Genomic DNA, 16,419 nt, shown 5'->3' on the forward strand with positions numbered 1-16,419 from the left:
TATGTAGGAAATATTTGAGCAGTCAAAAATCTAGTTGGTTCCTATGACTTTTATTTTATAACATTTCATTAATGATTAGATCATCTGATTAGATAAGTTATTTAACTATCCGAAGAAGGGAAGGCAGATTTCTTCCATGGGTTAGTCACAAAATTAATCTTATATCCTCCCCCATAAGAAAATAATTACAAATTAATTTTTACAGATAATTTTCTCTTTTAAATTTACCCGATTAGCCACAAATATGCTAGATTAAGTGTTCAAGTACTTATAATAATAATAATCTGTTTGTTTGTAAGTATGTGGCGATTGAGCAAATGGCTCAGCCGATTTTTATTTTTAATGGCTCATATTATTCAACCAGATACCCACAAATGTTTTGAAATAAGTCAAGCTCAAGATCCTAAAAATGATTGTATCAACTGTGTTCAGTCTGTCCATCTGTGCTAATATAATAATATTTTTATAAGACTAATGCTAAAGACTTGACCAATTCATAGGTTTTATTGTTTAAACTACAAAGTGATATCCCAAGAATGTTTAGAGCAATTTAATATACTAAATATATTTAGGTGGTCCATTTCTGAACATGTGGCTTTTTTTTTTTTTTGAGTGAATGGCTAAAATGAGTTCCAATTTCTAGGTCCCCTCACAAATGCATAGATTGTCTAAAACACTTCTTCATCTGCAGCCTAGCTTTGAGATTTCAGCAGGTACAATTCAGTTTTAATAAAAGTTTAGCCATAGCTGAATCTTAACTGTAAAACTGAAATGATATTTTCCAGTGGGCCAATGTAACTATTTATTTCAAAAACTGTTACTTAAAAATAATCGTTAGTATGCAACTTTATCAATTATATGTGTTGAATAAACTTTCTTGATAATATTATACTGCTTATACTAATCAACATGATACGGCTTATATTTAAAATAAATTATAGAGTAGGAAACATCTAATGCAAAGGTTTCTGCAGGGGTAAACTAATCTACATATAATATGAAAGAGGATAATATCTAATGGTGTTTTATCATTGAAAAGTATTTATAATAAAATATTATACATATCAATAAAAGAAAAAATATGTTACCCAAAATTTTCAGCTGTAATGAACAGATAAAAAATAAAAAATTAGGACACAAAAATCCCTCATACTAAATGCATTATGTTTCAATACAATAATTGGTAATAATCTCAGCTCTTCGGCTGAGTAATTAGATAGTTATAGTAAGCCAATAATATATTAATTACCTGAAGGGGATGGGAGGTTTCGGGTTGACGGTGAAGTAGAGGAAGAGTGAAACAAGCTCCCTGTCTGTGAGGAGTCCTGATTGAGCGGGGCCTTGAGCAAATTCCTCGACGGTCATCAGGGGGAACCTGATGAGCGACAGCCCCTTCCCCAAGAGCGAACGCATGTTCTCAGGCACGGCGGCCACCTGCTCGCGGTTGCACCGGTTCTCGCACCACCTGTCTTCGAAACGTCACACTCATTAAAATATAACAGTCAAAGAAAAGTATGATTCATTGTTAAAAAAAAATAAATAAAAAACACAAAGCCAAACTTATGATTATTGACATTTAACTCCATCTAAAAATTTAATATAAAACTGTAATTATTAATCTTAACCTGATTGAACGTTTATTCTTTCAGTAAAATTATCTTACGTATGGTCTGCTAAGAAATGTAATGACCATACACTGACAAAGTAGTTTTGAGATAATAGAGTTTGATGTAATTTTGTAAAATTTCCAATTTCCGCATTCTGGACTGTTCACTTGTATTTAATTTAGTTCTTCTTTCTTATTATTTTTCATTTTATTTTACTACTTTTTTTTACAGCTATAATTAAATTCAAAAAATAAACCATTACATTTCTTTTTCTGAGAGATCACTTTTGCATTTAGGTCACGGTTGTTCTATCATTGGAGTCAGATAGATATGTGTTTGCAGATTTAGAATCCACTGTCATATTGATTTAAAAATTATTATTATTTATTACTCGCTACTTTTGGATTTTTTAAAAATCAAAATGACAGGAATCTGCAAACACAAAAATCTATTGTGTTGCAGGCCTACCTTCTATGCCATAACCCCTGATGAAGACCTGAAATTCAGGTCGAAACGTCGGCATAAAATAAATAAATATGGTTTTGTTTATTTATGTTGTTCTTTGCTGACCGCACCCCCCGACAAACTTCTCCAATCATTAATCTACGGTCAACTATCTACACCTCATTAAAAATCTATATAAGTAGTTTTACAAGTCACACCCTTCTATAGATAATATATCACATTAATATTTTTCTCAATAGTATCTAAAATATAATAATTTTATATTCACTTTTTTAAGTGTAAATAAAATATTTTTTTTTTTTAATCATTAAACCAAGATATTTTTTTGGATACGAAAAGTTTAAAAGCCCATAAAAATTTATATATTATTTTTCAAAAAAAAAAATATAATCTTTTCACATTTACTACTACCCAATAAGTATTAAAAATTAATAAAACAAAACTTTTTTAAACCTTTCAACTCTTGGCCTATATAGAGTTAATAAATTAGCACCCATTTATAAATAAACCAGTGTACTGAGAGGTTTATTTATTTCACAAATAAAAAGTTACGAAAAAATCTAATCAAAACTAACAATAAATGTGTTAAGGTATTATTTATGAATAATGACCTCATAACAGCTTGAAACAAAGTTGTTTCCCTTATGTGCAGAGTGTCTCGTTCCAAAACAGCACACAAAGTTTCCAAGTCAACATCAGTAAAACCGTCAGCTGAAAGTGCCTCAGAGGTAGTCTTGTCGATTGTGTCTAGGCAAAGTGAAGCCAATTGGGGTTCATCGAAGAGGCGGGCTTGAGTCAACAGCATGAAAGCATTGTCCGCACTCAGGTTAGACTAAGCAAAGTTACAACAATAGAGAAGCAACAATAATTATAACATCATATATGTATTTACTGAAATTTAAATTGAACCTTTAAAAACTCGACACAGTGACGCTCTAGAGCAGGAACTGCATACTTCTTAGCAGTATATAATGTGGTCATGACAGACTCAGGTCCAATTTGTACTTCGTCTGAGTACAGAAACCTATAATATATTACTAAATTAGAATTTTGAAAACTTAAAAAATTAAGGACTACTCAGATCTAGAAGACAGCCTTAATGGTAGTTTATACAGATATAGGGCTAGGGCTATATATTTAAACAAATTCTTTATTATATCTTAGAGCATTAACTTTCAATTACCAACCTACTGGTGTCTCTAAGTTTTCTATAGATTGGTGAACTTGTGTAGAAGTTATCACTACGTTATGATTTTTAAAAAAAACTTGTAAAGACCAGAGGATGCGAAAATAATCAACAAAAAACTTTTTTTTTTCTGTAGCTATAAAAATTTTATTTTAGGATTTCTCGAGGTAGGAAAACAAATACAAATTTTTCACGCCAAAATACAGAAATTAAATGAAACATAACATTAGTTATTCATAGAATTCTTTAATATTTTGTATTTATCCATTGTTTTTTATTGATAAAAATGAGGACTGGTTCTTTTTTTTCTTCTAATAAACAAAATTAAAGATACTTTAGAGGAAGATTTTTTTTTTAATTTGCATTTATGCCGTCAATTTCAATGAGAATAAGACCTATCTGATATATAAGAACACTAAATTTTATATCAATTTAACCAGTTTAATAAAAATCTTTAAGAGCCATATCTGATTAAGTCCGAAAAAGTTGTTTTAACATCCCAGGCAAAAACCTGCTCTAAATAAGTAATTTTAGTTTTGTACGACTTTTGGTTATTGAGCAAGGCTGTTCACACACAGACAACCAGACCATTTTGTGAGACTTAGTTATTTACAGGCTGGGGAGCTCAAAATATATATATTTCCGTTGAAAAATCAAATTCAAATAATTATCGCAAAATTATGCCAAATCGCAATAATTATTATTTATTTCATATACAGGCAAGTGAAAATAAAAAAGAGGGGTATTTCAATATGTTTATACAAATAAATAAAATAATAAATACTTGATAAAAAGCAAATACCTGAGGAGAGCTAAGAAAGCGGTAGGTTCAACATCAGGCAACTCCACCTCCGGTGCACGAGTGGCTAATGTCCCATTGAACATTGCATCAAATACAGCACTTCCAGCAGTAAGAATCAGTTTATGAGCTGGAATACGCTGTACTCCAGGATCTTTTCCCACAAGAAAATGTACATCACTCAGGATTTCATTGTTAAAAAGATATGAAAATCTCTCTTTCAACGAGGATTTTGAAGCTTGCCAATTGTAACCACCTATTTCTTCATGGGCAACAAGTTGCTGTCCAGCATCTTCGGTAGGTTCTTCTGATAATTGTTCCTCAGTTACTGGCTCCCATGATTCTTCTTGATGAGTGCTTCGCAGGTGCCTCTCATTGGCACGTGGTCTTACACCTCTCTCCATGGTACTGAAAAAATTAAATTAAAAAATATATTTTTCAACTAATATAAGTTACAATACATTAAAAAGTTGGGATAGTTTCATACTAAAAACAATGATTAAACATGAAATTACTTTATAACATCTAAGCCAATGGTTTGTAAAGTCTTTCTGGTAATGGTGGACTCTTGGTTGCATTTTATAAGAAACGTCTGAGATTCCCTTATGCTTTGTTTCAATTTATCAAATAATTTGAGAAGAAAGGAAAATCATTACAGAAATTAAAGAAAAACTACCAATGAATAAATAATTTATCAACAAAAAGTAAAGTATACTAATAAAAGTCATGGCGATCTCACAGATCAAATCTTGCACCAAAATTAATTTTTAGCCTACATAAATTGGATCAAGGACAATTTATTTTTCTATACAAGGTTTCATCCTAAATGCTAGAATAACCAAGAGTGCAAGATAATGTAATGTTGGCAATTGGAAACGACAACTTTGACACCTCATTTTTCATTTGCTTCATCTTCATATTACTGACATCCTAAGTAGAGGTAGAAATAAGTACTGGATTGTTTATTTTTCATGCAAAAAATGCATTATCTTTAGATTGACTTTATGAATAAAACACATTTTTGGAAGAGAAGCAAGAATTGATATACAGTCTTAGATTCACAATTAAATGGAACAAAAATTAGTTTAAATAAAAAAGTAGAAGTTTAAATTAATGAGATTAATATCTTAAATCCAGCATGTCTAGACATTGGTTGTCATCTGTCATCTAATGCAAATGTACAGATTTTTCAATTTTCAATAGTGAAAATGCAGTATTTACTGTTTTGTTAGCTCAATTTAATATCTATTTTAAGTTTGCAATAAATGAGGTATTTTCGTGTAACATGAAGACTGAAAAAACAAAATTGTTGACATCAAAAGTGTTTGTTAAAAATTTTCAAAATTGTTTTGTACCTCGTACAAACTTCTAAATATTGTATGAATACTAGCATTTTACTTCGAACAGCAACACTGCCGTACTACTGCTCCACATAAAACGTAAAGCCAAATTGCCACTAAAAGTAAAAAAAAAAAAAAAAAAACCTGCATCGACTAAACTGGACATTACAAACACCTACAGGTCCACTTTTATTCTAGAGCTATGTTTTCGAACATTTTTTGACCTTGGTAGTCCTTCCAATCTTTTCTACCGCTTGGTATAAATTATTATATTTCGTGAAATTTGTTATTGAGAGTATTTTTATTTTCATTATGAATTGTACAGGGTGGACACGCATTCACATCACATAATGAAACTCGCTTAAACGTCTCGCCGGAGATAAAACTCATTAAACACTGAATATAGGAAACCAATTAAAATGATTCAATTTCGATGAAAGATCCAAAGGATTTCCCATAAAAGAAAACTGTTTTCCGTGTTTTATGTTCCAATAAGCAATTTAGCACCTAGGGCGTAGCTAAGCGAGGCGAAATTCCCTCCCCCCTCCCCCCCCACAACGGCTCAAAATTAACACACTATACACTTAGGCTTAGGATAGTCATCGTCTCAATATATATATTTTATCTTAACTCCTCTTTGAAGACTGTGTGATTTCAGTGTTTTTCTACATATTTTCAGACATTTGTAGAACTCGGCGATACATAAAATCGTGGTTTGCTTGATATTTGTAATAAAAACTTCCGACACCGTTACTTGTACCGATCGATAACAAAAAAAAAAAAAAAAGAGGGAAAATATTGCGTATAAACTCCCGATCCAATTGTTAGTACTGTACTAAATGGAAATTAAAGAAAAGAGTAACGGGGAGGTATGGTATCGAATCTTATAAAAATCATTTTTTTCCCAAAATTTTTCAAGTTTAAACAGTTGGTTATAAGAGAAATACTTTAAGAAAAAATAGGAATGAACCAGACTCCTTCATAATACAATTATTTTAAATTAAAACTGTGAGAGTGAATTTGAAGAATGGTTGGCAGTTAGACGGTGGTGGATGTTGCGCCAGGTATTTTATGGTCGAGTGAATCTGCAGCATTGTCAGTAACATTATATTTGCGTAAATATAAGAAATTGTCGGTACAGTTAAATTTACAATTTATTCAAAATCCACTTGTGACAGTCGATAATGACTGAAAAATTTTTCATCCGATCACTCCAAAAATGGTTAGGTTGAGGATGGAATATTTTTTTTCTCTGTCAAATCTTCTATCTCCATCAAATTCATTTTATTGAATTTAGAAAGAAACGGAATTATATAATAATACAATAGCAATCACTAAATAACAGATCCAGTTGGAATTATGGAGGCTTCCTTTTATGGTTACCTACTTAAACGTGGATTTGCTCTAAATCTCAGTTTAACCGGCTATCATTGGCCGGTAAAGTTTACCGTCAGATTTGAAGATTAAACTTCACTAATCGTAGTTTAAACTGTGATGGTGCAATCGGCCCTAAGTATCATAGTATCAAATAGTAGTATCGGATGCAACGTTATACGAATACCGGCAAATGGTAGTGAGTTCCATGAAGTACTGCTCAATGATTAATAAAAGGTCTAGCCCCGAAACAACTATCATATCAAATAAAAATTATCGAAATGATCCTATCTACAACTACTCAGAGTATCATTCGGGACCTTGTGATACGACTGGAATATCCGATACCGATATCAATACTTGATAGAGTTAAGCAAAATCAGTAATCACCAAATACCTAAAGTATCCAATTCCAAGTTGTCCCTTTGACAAAAAAACCCGTATGCCTGAATAAAATTATATAGTATCAAACAAAAAGCGTCGATTTTCACTTGTGTAAATAGATAAATGAGGTCATTCACTGGATAGTTTCCAGTTGAGGTTTGCATCTAAAATCGCATTATGATGTCTCAGTTTATGGCTTCAGGTTATAACTCTAAACAAAAGAAATATAATTTCAACAAGTTTGGAATTTGGGCCAAACTAATTTCATAATATCTCCACTAGATTTGTTTTCTTAGAGAAGTAAAAGACTCCATACTTCAAAACAGATGCTTATAAAAGTTCAAAGCCAGGAACATTTTCACATTACTAATGAACATAGGTAAATAAAAAAATTAATTAAATTAGTGAAAACTACAAAACAAACCTAAATACATTCATTGTAATTTATACAAGAATACTATTAAACACTGGAATCATAAATATACATAATTTAAAAAGAAATAAGTTCAAATGTACCAAACATCATCTAACTAAGAAGTCAATAATTGATTCATAGACAATCATACCTGAAAGAAATGGTTCTTACTAAACAATTACAATTCAAATTAATCACGGTAGACTTAAATATAAGCCATCATAAACTGAACAAAAAATTTGGATTGTCTTCTTAGAGATAAATATATAAAACTGTGATTAATAAAAAAATAATGAAAATTATTGTTGCTATCACAACTACCAACTCCACAAATGCTCAAAATGTTCCTACCATGATAGCCAACCTTTTTGGTTGAATCCTCTTCTTGCCATTATAATACCATTAACTCATAAAATATTCTTAAAATAAGTTTCAATTAATTAGAAAAGATATATTATTTAAAATGGGTCATAAATAAGCAGATGTGTCAAATAATCAATTTATTAATTTTATGGTACAGGTTACCCATCATAAAAAAAGTAAATAAACAGACTTTAGTTAAAACTTTTAAGTTTATACTTAAAAAACAAAAATTCATAGAACTTTTTTTTTCAAACTAATTAACAAACTTTTCCCCATAATAAATGTTGAAACATTTCATAAAAACAAATTAAAACCATATGTCTTAATAGATAACATAAGAATAAACAAAATAGAATGGTGAGAAAATTCTATTAAACTTTAACAGGACTATTGTTTATTTGTACCAAAATTAACGAACTGGAAGAAGATAGTTGACCGTATGAAGTAGATTGTGGGAAGATAGTTTGGGTGGTGGACAATTAAGGTATCAAAATAGTATAAAAAAAAGTACAAAAAAAGCTTTTTTTTAATTTTTTTTTTTTTTATAAATCTTATCAGTAACTAGGAAAAATTATGGTTTCTTAATTTATTAATTGTTGATTTTTTTATTTTTTACATGCATGTTTTTGAAACTTAAAATTAGAAATAAATTTCAGAAAGGTTGATAGCTGTATAAATAAATGATGAAAATTTTGTGTTCACTTAATTGATATCTCAATTACCTAATTAAAAATCATATTTTTTAAATAAATATATTGGAAGATCATAACAGTCAGAGAATAACTAAAGTCCAATATATTATCAATAACATGATAATATTATCTTTTTTACCAATGATATAACAATATACTTTCTTCTCGCAGCATTGAGATGATCACTAATAGACTAAAAGAAGTTTTCAAAAAATTACTAAGGTACCTTAAAAAATAGGAACCCTAGTTCTCACAACACAACTTAAATATTTCCTTCGAATAGTTTTAAATGATATTCCTTTTGCAAAATTAAAAAAATAAAAAAATAAAAGGAGTCATGTTAAATAATAAACAGCTTTTCAACCAGCATATTACTTAAAATTAGAAAACACCACAAAAATAATGTACCAAATATTTCCATATCTTAATAAAAAAAAAATCAAAACTATCGTCCGAAAATAAATTAATTCTCTATAAATCGGTACTAAGAACTATCATAACACATGCCTGTCCCATACAGAGCTTCGCTATTTTAACTAACTTAAAAAAACTACAAATATTCTAGAACAAATGCCTAAGGATTGTGGTAACTATTCATGTTACACATGAACTAAAATGCATTTAGAACTAAATGGCATATAGATACCATTCAAGAATACATGTACAAATTGCCTCATAATTTCTTTCAATCTTGCCCAACTCTATAAAAACCTTCACTAATGTAAATAGGAAATTATACAATAACAAATCTCATAGATATAAACATAAGTGAACTTAACGTACTTGATTTAAAAATCATTTAGCAGAAAGAAAATTTTTTCCTCCCAACACAGTTTTAAATTTCAATGGCTCTGAACAGAATTAAGTTAATAAAATTTTAATGGAGCTAGTATACTCTAATAATGTACACAGCCAGTGTAAGGTTACCTGCAGACTCCATGTTCATCTCCTAACACTCTGTTAAACTTGCAGTCAAAATAAGAATCAGTACAACAAATTAGTTGATGCGAATGGAGTAGTAAAAAAGGTGTATCTTCTGTACTAGGTTCAAAGTAATGATGTAATCAAGTACAATGTTAATCTGAACTTATTCTACAGGATGTTTCATCTTTCTTCCACAGCATTAATTGCCAAAAGCCACTGGATATGTGTTATCATGCTTTCCACATCTGACGAGCTGAATTTTTCATTTTGGTGTGTTATTAAACTCTCTAAAGTCTATGTCTAAAACTATTGAAGTCTATGTAAGCCCAGTTGATGAGAGCCCAGACACAAGTTACCATATATCTATAACAGTTAACACATAACCACATATGCAGTGTAGTTCAGCTGCTATGAAAGAAAGATGCCCAGCATACCTCAAATCAGGTATCACTTTGAACAACATTAAAATTTCATTAATAAAGTAGTTGGAACTTGTATTAATTTAATTATTATAACCTAAGTAATTCGTATCAATGAAAATTTTTAGGTGTGAATATCTCCGAAGCAAGCGCTGCTGACATACCTTCATAGGGAATTTCTTAATTGTTTTGTGAACCTTCATTCATAGTTTCACTAAATACATTTAACCCTGATTAACTATTTATATGAATCATGACCAAAACTAATGGCAATACATAAATACAAAACATCTAATGCACTGTTTCAATCTTAGTTTTGTAACACTATCTTATAATTAAAAAACAAATGAAAAAGTTATACACAGTATTCGGCAATAGATCATTCCAAGAAAACAAACTATTAAAAACATTGTGAGATCGGTTCAATTAAGAATGATTAATGAGTGATAAAACTATTATTTACCTATAAATACCATAAATAATCAAATTAAAGTTCTAGAATTTACAATTAAGTAAAACATTACCCTTAACCATTAGAATATAAGAACTACAAATGTCACAATTCATAATTTTAGTTAGATTAGGTAAGGCTATTAAACAAATAATGAAATAGGTTTAGTCTGTGACAACCGACTATGAAGAAGATTAATCTTCAGGATTACTATGATCCTAGAATTGTTACTAATAAGTTGATATCATTTCGTTTCATCATCTCATCAATTATATAAAAGAAGTACGTTTCCTTTTAATATGAAAATAATTTAATACAAATCCATGGGTTTGTGTCAAGAATACTTAAAAAAAGTAACCATAAAAACTTACCCTTAAAGAAGGGAATGCCGAGCACAGCAGGCAGGTGAATCTAGCAGCCAATCGATCCAAAAGCCACTGCTATCTCAAAGGGGCGGGGGAAAAACGGTCTGTTATTTTTTTTCTTTATAAAAACTTAAACTTTACAGTAATGAAACAGGGGTCAGTTTGAACAGAACTGTTTATTCTGGTGTTTATCGTGCAGTACACACACTTTGATTTACACTGAGATGTAATTATCTAGTCACTTCAACAATCTCAACCGCGATGGGGACTATCGTAATTATTATGTAATGTAATTTTTTTATTTGGTTGAATGTTGAATATTTTTTAAAGAAAAAATATTACCATTAACTTTTAACTGTCCCGACTTAATGTTGATGGCATGCTGGTGCTCAGTGGAGAAAAATATTAAGTTTTCTGTTTAACACGAAGTACTTTCAGACAAATTTCCTTTAGGCTATTTGCATTATTATAGTTTTCAATATTCTCACCATATCTTCCCACTACCTGATTTCCAGGCTTCCATTTTACTCTGAAATTCATTTTACCCATTAAAAATATTTATCTTCTTCAAAGTATCTTCTCAAGAATATCTCTTAAGATTTCCCAGAAATTATTTTTTAATTACAAGGGGAATCATTTGTTGGAGGATACAACTCTATAATCGTCCTAGTTCTTTGATTTATAATTGTATTATCCTAAAATTTATAAAATCCCATGTTGTAATTTTATTTTTAAGCCTCTTTTGTACTAGTATCAATTATCCAACTTTTGCTCCTGTTGATTTGTCCATTCCGCTCCAGATATTAAGATATTCATCCCAAAGATTTCTTCTCCGTTTCCCTTCTTTATTGTTTCCGATAAGACTACTAAATCTATACTAGGAATTCCTGGAGTTAAGTGGAAAGATGAGTCGGAAGAAAATTTAGCTGGACATGATATTAGGGAAAACGAAAGTCTAAAATAGAGGAGTGGAAACAATTTTTTTAAAGAGATTTAGGTAAAGAATACTAGGCCGCATTAGTGGAAAATTTCTTTTGAAAAACCAAAGAAACTTCTAGGCTAACAATTTTATCTAATATTCTAGGAGCTATTATAACAACTTTTTTACAATTGACAATATTAGCCATTAATATTTAACCAATATATCCTTCTAATAACTTTGAAAATTTCATGTAATGATTTTACGTTCCAGAAGAAACAGATTTTGTTAATGGAACTGGGATGATAAAGAGCATGAAGTGTTTAATAGTGATAGGGGATCGGTATAAAATTAGTATATTTGTTTTAAAGACGAATCGACTTGGGTATAATACCTTGTGATTGAAAATTGTAAAATGAGGTACATTTAATTAGATTTTCCTTCTTAATGGACTAGTTGCCGTAATGTTAGAGAAACAAAGAGAATGTTGCACGATAAGGATCAAACGATAATTGTGTTTTAAATTAATAATTAATATGATATATTAATGAACTAACAAACGAAAACATTTGCAACTTAATAGAAAAGTATTAATGAATTTGATTTTTTTTCCTGTAAAAAGAAAACTAACTTTTTGGTAAAGTTTAATAATAATTAAAAGAAAGCAATAATATTGTCAAAAATAGTTGGTCTGTACCTAATAATATGGCTCTGTGATACTCCTAGGACCCGCTGTGGTTGATAATTATTTGTTCTGTTACTTTATCCGTGAGTTAAGTGTGGGTTCGAGGAGCCTTCCGGTGTGAGGCCACCTTAGAGTGGAAAAATCTGGCGGTTGCACTTGACTGTGAAAACAACCGTTGTTCAAGAAACAGTACTTCCTTAGAAAGAACTGAATCCTTTACCCTTCATGGGCTACACCGATACAGATCTTCAGTTTCTGAGCCTGGGCATAGAACTTTCTCGATTCATTTCTCTGATGCTTTCATGTCCTCAGTTGCAAATAGATCGAAAATTTCTTGTAAACAATTTTCTAATACGACGTTCTTATGATATAAATGTTCTCATTGTCTCTGGAACAAAACACTTCTCTAACTCGCCAATTAATTTTTCGACATTGCTTTTTACATTTAAAAAATAATTTTAAAATCCAAGAACAGTTGAAGAACCACTCGCTGAACAGTTACAGTGGTTCAAAAAAGTCTCCATTCGAGATGTATTTAAACGTATTACTCATTCAATTTTACAGGAAATCTTAATTTTGATTAATTTGAATTAGAATTAAATTAATTCTAACGATACACAGAAGTATCAATGATCATAATAGTCTCTTCGCACGCAATGAAATGTTTTCAACCCACAGATTAATTCCTAAACTAAATATATTTATTCATTATTTTCGGTTTAAAGTTATCCAGAGAGGATTAAATATTAGCGGCTTCTACATACATGTTACGGAAAAACCGAACAATTCACTCACAACCATACATGGTAGTAATAGCTATGAAGAATACACTCAGTTGGGCACTTATTGTTTTTCAGAGGACGCTCACGCTTACTTCAAAAAAATAAATAAATAACCCTGTTTTCTTATAACCCATGAAGCTTTCTTCATTTTCCCATGTTTCTTGAATAACAGTTGTACAAGGAGGTGATATTTTTCATGATCATGCTGGGGAATATCGGATACTACTTCTGGACACACAAAAAAAAGTTAAAACTTGTCAGCTTAAAGTAAAACATCAAGAGAAGTAAATAACAGAAAAGTTTTAACTATAATTCCGAAAAAATTATACCCGCTACCCGTTTCCAAGCCTTCACGGGCTACCAGTTGTAAACCGCTGCTCTAAGGGGACCCTTACACGGTCAGTCGAAATGACAAACATCATCCCGACTCACGCTTACTTGTAAATGAGGTATCGAACAGTGGCCATCTTGTGCAATGCATCTTTCGATTCGTAATAAATAGGAAGAATGTTTGCCATTAATTTGTAATTTTACTGCAAGAACAGTGAAAAACGCGATATAAATGAAGCACTCACTTCCTCGTTTCTACTTTCTCCACTTCAAATTTTAAAATGTTTTTGGTAATACATCAGTATTCCCCCTATACGATCAGTTTAAACCTTCATCTTTGGTTTTACTGGCTAACCATACAGGAGAAATTATTGACTTATTATGGTGGTCTTTATTAATGACCTATCTGACAAAGAAAAGTGTTTTAAATATTCCACATATTGTACTGTTGTAGACTAGGGCTACTTTACTAGCTTGAGGCCAGGAGGTCTGGACCAGGCTGGCGTACTCTGGAGCAGGCACCCTGTCGGATGTGGATCAGGAGGGGTGGACCTACTCGACGTATAAGCCGTCGGATAAGGTGTAGCCCCATCACTAAGGCGCTGGGTTGTACCACAGTCTCAATGTGTGTGTTGGGGTATTTCGAGCCAAGCCCAGCGTACTACTCCACTGCTGCCGCACCCCCATATGCCACAAATCGCTAGGCAGGGGGTTAAAAAAATCAACAATGATAGAAGTGTGCAAAACACCTTAACGTTTTCATAATTTATCCCTCTTTACCGCTTGGCGATGTAAATTTCTTTCTAAAGTACAATCACGCCTCCATGCTTCTCTGTCCTTCACCAGACGGCTTCTCTCTTCTTAGGAAATTAGGAAGTCTTATTTAATACTCAGCTCTCATGTAGTTCTGGGCCTACCTCTAGGCCGCTCCTCTTTTACTTGGACCTCATAAGCCTCTGGCAATAAAATAATTTGGCACTCTAAGAAGATGAACAAAACCACCTCTGTTGGGATTCCTCCATTACATTTTGTTCTGGGTTTACATCAAAACTGGACTTCATTGCTATGTTCCTAATGCTGTCCTTTCAGTTTCTGTCTTCCACCTTTCTCAAGAATCACATTTCCATTGCCTTGATTTGTCTTTTATGCTTTGTTGTTGTCCAGGGGGCACAGAAAAATATGCAAATAGTGGTACTGAGCTGAACTTTTGTCCCCTTCCTCACTTTTTACTTTAAGGCCCAAAACAATTATTCTGACGTTTTACATGCCTCTGTATTAGTTAGTGCAGCCTAACACATGAAGGTGGGCCCTAGATACTTGAATGGTTTGACTTCTTTCTATTAATCCTGAGTACTCCTATTGCTATCTTGCCATTTTTGCTGATCCCTACTGCTCAACAGTTCAAATTCCATCTCTTAACACCACTTCTTTTTTTAAACCCTAACTACATTTGAACTCTTTCTTGTGCAACAAGGAACCCAAGTAGAATGTTTTAGAATATTATTCACACGGCATTATATCAATAAAATCTCAATTTCTTAACTTCACAGGTATAGGTATTGCTTTTAAATTGAATAATTCTCTGGTTGAAATGTTCTATTTACCTCCATTTTTGCAGTTTGAAAGAGGTTTTCAAATTTCCTAACCTTTTGGATTTCCAAATTATTGGAGGAGGTTACACCATCCCTCTACTACTCCTCCCACACTAATATCCTTGCAGGGGGAATAGTAATTTACTTGCTTGGAAAATGACATATTGAGGCTGTGTTGGATTGGAGGCCAACTGTCACCATGAACTAAATGTTTGACAGGATTCTAGGTCATGCTATGTCCTATATCAATACTTATTAATAACCTTGATATTCATTATTATATAAAAATCATCTACACTGTTATTCCAGTTAATTAATTGAAAGCCTAATGTTGAACATTTGATGAAGATTCTCATGTAAGGCCCTGTGAAAACCTTTACTACTGTATATGTCTTTCTATTATCAATTAAACCAATCATATAGGTTTTCCACCTTTCTCCATCCAGTTAATATACTCTTACCTGATTATCTGAACTGTTGTAGTTTAATTTATTTATTTTTTATTTCACCTTCCACTGTTAGGCAGAACTTTCAACTGTTTTAATTTTTTTTGTATCTTAAATGAGAAGCCTGGTACAGCCGGACTGGTTGCACATGTCTAAGGCCAGCTCCGAGGCAAATAGTAACAAAAAAATAGGATAGGTAGATGGAGTTGAATGATGAGTGTATAAAAAGATATAGATGTGTAGGAGAGCAAATGTGATTGAGGCCAAACTTGATGGAAGTAACTATGGTAGCAAGTTTTGACTGAAGGGTTTGTCGGACATAGGTCAAGATTATTGAATAAACTTAGAATGAAGACTTGACAGGTTAGAAAGAAGATAAGAATACTAATAAGATTTGGTTTGAGATACTATAAACATATTTGAGGTAGGAAGTTCTATAATTCAAGGTTCTATTATCTACTTTTCATAATCATAAAAAAAAAAAAAAAAAAAAGAAGTGTTAAATGTGTTTTTATAACAGTATTGTTTTATGATTTTGATAACAATTTAAAAAAAATAATTAAAAAAGGAACAAATAATATTTTTGGAAACCAGGCAAATAATTTAACTTATATTAAGGAGTATAAAAAAAAAAATGAATATTTGTAAATAAAATTGTATGTTACAATTTTAAATTGTGCAGAGCAGGCCTAATAATTGTTGATTCTTACTTTGTTTTATTAATTATGTCCTTTGTGTCATAAACAGCATTAAGCCAATATTTTCATTGAATGATAAACTATACTATTGTTTACATAATAGTTTAATGTATGTAACAAAATTTTAAAAAATATATAGATAATCAAAAATTGAAACATATAACGTTATTCCCGTCCATGATT

The 16,419-nt window shown here is 31.2% G+C and overlaps 1 protein-coding gene and 1 long non-coding RNA gene across 8 annotated transcripts in view; one reads left to right on the forward strand and one right to left on the reverse strand.

The window, feature by feature from the left end:
• LOC106683736 (BTB/POZ domain-containing protein 2) overlaps positions 1-10,947 on the reverse strand; it is a 13,453-nt gene extending 2,506 nt beyond the window's left edge. The window contains exons 1-5 of one of the 7 annotated variants that reach the window (XR_010842720.1): positions 7,922-8,034; positions 4,061-4,465; positions 2,982-3,096; positions 2,684-2,904; positions 1,250-1,465 (exon numbers count right to left, since the gene is read on the reverse strand). Coding sequence is in view for 6 of the 7 variants with exons in the window: in XM_014425403.3 (XP_014280889.1) it covers positions 1,250-1,465; positions 2,684-2,904; positions 2,982-3,096; positions 4,061-4,465; positions 7,922-7,962 (998 nt within the window). In the remaining variant the exon portion in view is untranslated. Of the gene's footprint in view, positions 1-1,249; positions 1,466-2,683; positions 2,905-2,981; positions 3,097-4,060; positions 4,466-7,671; positions 7,696-7,721; positions 7,892-7,921; positions 8,038-9,552; positions 9,689-10,790 lie in introns of those variants that run through there. The other 6 variants (XM_014425405.2, XM_014425407.2, XM_014425406.2 and 3 more) reach the window with 6 other exon arrangements.
• On the forward strand, positions 8,239-10,263 carry LOC106683738 (uncharacterized). The gene is made up of 3 exons (XR_001343589.2): positions 8,239-8,417; positions 9,747-9,993; positions 10,097-10,263. It is a non-coding gene; the product is annotated as an uncharacterized lncRNA (long non-coding RNA).
• Positions 10,948-16,419: the final 5,472 nt, after the last annotated feature.

Source organism: Halyomorpha halys, unplaced genomic scaffold (genome assembly GCF_000696795.3).
Source record: "Halyomorpha halys isolate HHAL.00 unplaced genomic scaffold, Hhal_1.1 Scaffold508.1, whole genome shotgun sequence".
NCBI lineage: Eukaryota > Metazoa > Arthropoda > Insecta > Hemiptera > Pentatomidae > Halyomorpha > Halyomorpha halys.